General features: G+C 50.4%; 1 protein-coding gene across 1 annotated transcript in view; it reads left to right on the plus strand.

The window, feature by feature from the left end:
* Positions 1–2,391: 2,391 nt before the first annotated feature.
* LOC118800999 (mitogen-activated protein kinase kinase kinase 5-like) overlaps positions 2,392–5,000 on the plus strand; it is a 68,389-nt gene continuing 65,780 nt past the window's right edge. The window contains exons 1-4 of the mRNA XM_036561170.1: positions 2,392–2,504; positions 2,859–3,638; positions 4,482–4,590; positions 4,761–5,000. The exon at positions 4,761–5,000 is cut by the window's right edge and continues 198 nt beyond it. Of these exons, the coding sequence (XP_036417063.1) occupies positions 2,392–2,504; positions 2,859–3,638; positions 4,482–4,590; positions 4,761–5,000 (1,242 nt within the window). The remainder of the gene's footprint in view (positions 2,505–2,858; positions 3,639–4,481; positions 4,591–4,760) is intronic.

Here is a 5,000-nt window from a genome sequence, read left to right on the forward strand (position 1 = left end):
TTTCTTTCTCTGTCTCTCTCTCTCTCTGTCTCTCTCATCCTTTCTGTCTCTCTTTTCTTGTCTGTCTCTCATCCTCTCACTCTTTCTATCTCTTTATTTCCTTTTCTCTTGTATATCTCTCTCCCTGTCTTCTCAGTTTCTGCCTCTCTCTCTCTCCCTCTCTCTCTCTCTTTCTCAGTGTTCTTTTCTCAGTCTCCCTTTCCCTCTTTCTCACTCTCTCTCATCTCTCTGTCTCTCGCTCATCCTCTCACTCTTTCTATCTCTTTATTTCCTTTTTTCTTTCCTTGTATATCTGTCTCTCCCTGTCTTTTTCTCTTTCTCTCTCTCTCTCTCTCTGCGCATGCGTGGGTGTGAGCGGTAGAGTGAGCGGAGCGCGGTGAGCGTGGTTGGCGTTTTGCCAAACTTCTTTTCTCTGTTGTTGCGTCGTTGTCCGTCTGTATCTGTAGTTTGTTTGAGTGAGTTTGTGTGTGAGTGTGTGTGTGTGTGTGTGAGTGAGGTGTGGTGGGGTGTGTGCGGGGCGTCTGTTACCGGCGTTTTGCTGGGAGCATGGCGTCCCAAAGCCCCAGGCTGTATGAAAGCCTGTCTCGCCGGCATGGTGTTAAGGTGGAGTGCCGCGCGAGTGTGGAGGAGTGCTGTTTGGCGGCGGGGAGCGTCGTCGGGTACAATAATGTTGTGTCTGCTTCGCGTATGAATAGTGCTGTGGTGATGTTCCTGTCCACTGTGGACAAAGCCAACGAGTTGGTGCAGAGTGGACTCGTGATTAATGATCAGTTCGTGTCTGTTCTGCCCCTCAGTACTCCCTCCAAAAAGATCATTCTGTCCAACGTCCCCCCGTTTATCTCTGACGAGCTGATCGCTCAGGAGCTGTCCCGGTTTGGGAAACTTGTCTCCCCCATTAAAAAGATCCCCCTCGGCTGTAAATCGCCCCTGGTGAAGCACCTGGTGTCGTTCAGGAGGTTGGTTTTCATGGTGCTGAGAGACGGTGAGGACGAGCTGGACCTGGTGCTGAAGTTCAGAGTGGAGGGGTTCGAGTACACGGTGTTTGTGTCGTCTGACACCAACATGAAGTGCTTCAGGTGCGGCCAGACCGGACATCTCGTCCGAGCCTGCCCTGAAAAACTCGGTGCTAACGCGAATGATGCCGGGAGCGCGGAGCGGCCGGGGCCTGCCGCGGCTGAGCCCGCGGTGGCCGTCCCCCCTGCGGCTGCTGCTCGGCCGGCTGCGCGGGACCCGGCGGCTGCGGCGCCTGCGGGGGAAGAGCCGGCTGCGGCCGTGCCAGCCTCGGAAATGTCTGCTGGGGTTGCGCCGACCGCGGACGAGCCTTTCCCGGCGGCGCTAACCGCGGAGGAGCCCGCTGTGGACGAGCCTGGTGGTGAGGAGCAGGAGCGGGGGATTCCTGACCCGGGGGAGCAGATAACCAGGTAAGGGACAGCGGTACTGAGATCAGTCTAGCTGGTACAGCAGTGGAGGCTACAGTGGAGGTGGAAATGGAAGCGGAGACTGTTTTTTAAAGTTCCTAATAAAGAAAGAAGCGGAACCGAGGAAGGGCACTAAACAGGCCAAAACAGACAGCAGTGCGGTGAATGAGGTGGAGTCTGAGAGCGAAGGCTCTCTGTCTGACTCGGGCTGGTCGGTGTGCTCGCAGGAAGAGAACATGGCTGTGCTCTATAAAGTTGACGATATAAGAAAGTTCTTGCGGTCACTAAAGGCCAAAAGGGAGTCCGTGTTGAGGAGCATTTCCCAAACAGTTCACAGTTCATTCATGATGTCAGGCATTTTAGGAGGGAAGGGTCCTTCACCGCTTTAGAAGTCTACAGGCTGAAGAAGATTCTGACCAGACTGAATAAAGTGAGCACTGAGGATGAGGTCTGATACTTCCTGCCCTCCCTGGTTCAGAATGACCTCTGTTTTTAGTGTTTTTTATCTATTTTATTTTTAATGGGTGATGTCAGAGTGGCGAGTCTGAACATTAATGGGGCGAGAGACTGTGGTAAAAGGGCAAAGCTATATGAGTTGGTGAAACAGAAGAGACTTGATGTTATATTTGTACAGGAAACGCATAGTGACGTCAGTAACACTGCAGACTGGGCTAAAGAGTGGGAGGGGCTTGCCTTTTTAAGTCATAACTCTTCTTTTAGTGGTGGGGTGGCTGTTCTTTTATCACAGAGTTTTACTCCTTGTTCTTATTCAGTGGATGAAGTTTTAAATGGCACACTTTTAAAAGTGACAGCGTGTTTTGAGAACACTGTTTTTGTTTTTATTTGTGTTTATGCCCCAACTGGGGGGATGGACAGGATGTCCTTTTTGGATACTCTGGACACTGTAATTGCAGTTTGTGGTCCTGATGAGTTTTTAATACTGGGAGGGGATTTTAACTGTACAGCAGACAGCATGGACAGGAACCATATGGAACCGCATGCTGCGTCCCGTAAGAGATTGTGTGGGATGCTGGAGGCCCATGACTTGTGTGATGTCTGGAGGAACTTCCATGGAGGGCAGAGACAGTATACCTGGGCACATTCAAGAGATAACACACTCTCATTGGCAAGGCTGGATCGATTTTATGGTTTTAGGTATCAACTTTCTGCTTTTACACGCTGTCTTATCTCCCCAGTTGGTTTTTCAGACCATTGTATGGTCCAGTGCACAGTAAGGAAGCGTAACGTTAAGCCACAGAGTGCATACTGGCATTTTAACACTGCGCTTTTAGAGGATGCCAATTTTAGAGAGTCTTTTACTTTTTTTTGGGATGTTTTTAGCTCAATGAAACATCTTTTAGCTCCCTGCAGCAGTGGTGGGGACATAGCTAAAATACAAATTAAAGTATTCTGTCAGCAGTACACTCTCAATGTCACAAGGGACATAGCCAGATCTCTCAAAGCTCTGGAGACTGAAATAGTGGCGCTCCAGGGTTTAGCAGAGGCCACAGGAAATCGGGGGCATATTGAAGCTCTGAAAACTAAAAAGACTGCATTGGCTGACCTTTTAGGCATAACAGCACAGGGGGCGCTGGTCCGCTCACGTTTCCAGCGCGTGTCGGAAATGGATGCTCCTTCAAAGTTCTTCTTCGGTCTCGAGCGCAGGAATGGACAGAAAAGGTTTATGCATGCTGTGCGTACAGAATCAGGGGATCTCTTATCTGAGCCTTCTGAAATTCGCCAGCAGACAATCAGCTTTTTCTCAAAGCTGTACGAGAGCGAGTGGGCAGAGGCACGAGAGGTGGAGGAGGGATTCTTCCGTGACCTCAGCCAGCTCACGCGAGAGTCTGCTGCAGTGCTGGATGCAGATATCTCTCTGGGAGAGCTGTATGAGGCTCTCCAGGGCATGGAGAATGGTCGGGTGCCAGGTATTGATGGTCTCCCTGTTGAATTTTATAAAGCGTTTTGGTCAGTGTTGGGGCAGGATGTGCTGGATGTCCTCCAGAACAGCATAAGGGAAGGGAAGCTTCCGCTGAGCTGTCGGAGGGCCGTTCTAACCCTGCTACCCAAGAAGGGGGACCTAGCTGAACTAAAGAACTGGCGCCCCGTCTCTCTGTTGTGCACTGACTGCAAGCTGCTCTCAAAAACGTTAGCCTCGAGACTGGGGAAGGTGATGGAGCAGGTGGTTCACCTTGACCAGACGTACTGTGTGCCTGGAAGGTCAATTTTTGACAATGTATATCTAATCCGTGATGTTTTGGAAGTCTCCAGACTATTGGTCTTAAAGACTGGTCTTATTTTTTTGGATCAGGAAAAGGCATTTGACCGGGTTGAACATGGCTATCTGTGGAAAGTTCTGGAGAACTTTGGTTTCAACCCAGGTTTTATAGCCATGATCAAGGTTTTGTACAGTGACATTGAGAGTGTACTCAAAGTTAATGGTGGTTTATGTGCTCCTTTTAAAGTGCACAGAGGTATTAGGCAGGGCTGTGCTCTGTCTGGCATGCTGTACTCTCTAGCTATTGAACCTCTGTTGTGCAAACTGAGAGACTGCATCTCCGGTTTGTTTATACCTGGCTGTTCTACTCCACTGTGTGTCTCAGCGTATGCAGACGACCTTGTTGTGATAGCAAGTACCCAGACTGATGTGGATGTTTTAGCTGGAATTTTAAATGATTTTAGGGTTTTATCATCTGCAAAAGTAAACTGGGCAAAAGTGAAGCAGTTTTAGTTGGTGATTGGGATGGTGGGGAACCCGCGCTTCCAGATGGGTTGATGTGGAGAAGGGGTGGTTTTAAATATCTGGGGGTGTATCTGGGGGACAGTATCTGTAGTGCACAGAACTGGGATGGCATGGTGGAAAAGATTAAAGGACGCCTCAGTAAGTGGAAATGGTTAGTCCCCCAGATGTCCTATCGGGGAAGGGTGCTTGTTATCAACAACCTCGCTGCATCATTGCTCTGGCATAAACTGGCCTGTGTGGACCCCCCACCGAATCTGCTGGCAAACCTGCAAGCCGTGCTAGTGGACTTCTTCTGGGATCGACTGCACTGGATTCCGCAGGGACTTCTACATCTGCCAAAAGAGGAAGGGGGGCAAGGACTCGTTCACTTGGCTAGCAGGGCCGCTGCCTTCCGAATCCAGTTCATCCAGAGACTTCTTGCTGGTCCCAGTGAGCTGGTTTGGAGGGCGGTATCATGCACGATATTACGCACAGTAGGTGGTCTGGGGTTGGACAGAGCATTGTTTTTAATGAGCACAAAAACACTGGACATTGCTGGGTTGCCTGTTTTTTATCGAGGACTTTTTAAAATCTGGGACTTTTTTAATGTAAACAAACAGGCTGGCTCCGCTTTGCACTGGCTGTTGGAGGAGCCTCTTTTCAACGGCACACGACTGGACTTGGCGGGCACGATCACCCCTGCACTGACTAGAGTCTTGTTGTCATCGGGAGTCACAACCCTCCGCCGGCTGGTGGACGTCGCCGGACCAGATCTCACTCGGGTGGAGGACGTGGCTGCGAGGCTGGGGATGAGATCTCTGCGAGTTGTGGCTCAGCTGCTCGAGGGATGGAGGACAGCT

This window comes from Colossoma macropomum, unplaced genomic scaffold, assembly GCF_904425465.1.
Source record: "Colossoma macropomum unplaced genomic scaffold, Colossoma_macropomum, whole genome shotgun sequence".
Lineage (NCBI taxonomy): Eukaryota > Metazoa > Chordata > Actinopteri > Characiformes > Serrasalmidae > Colossoma > Colossoma macropomum.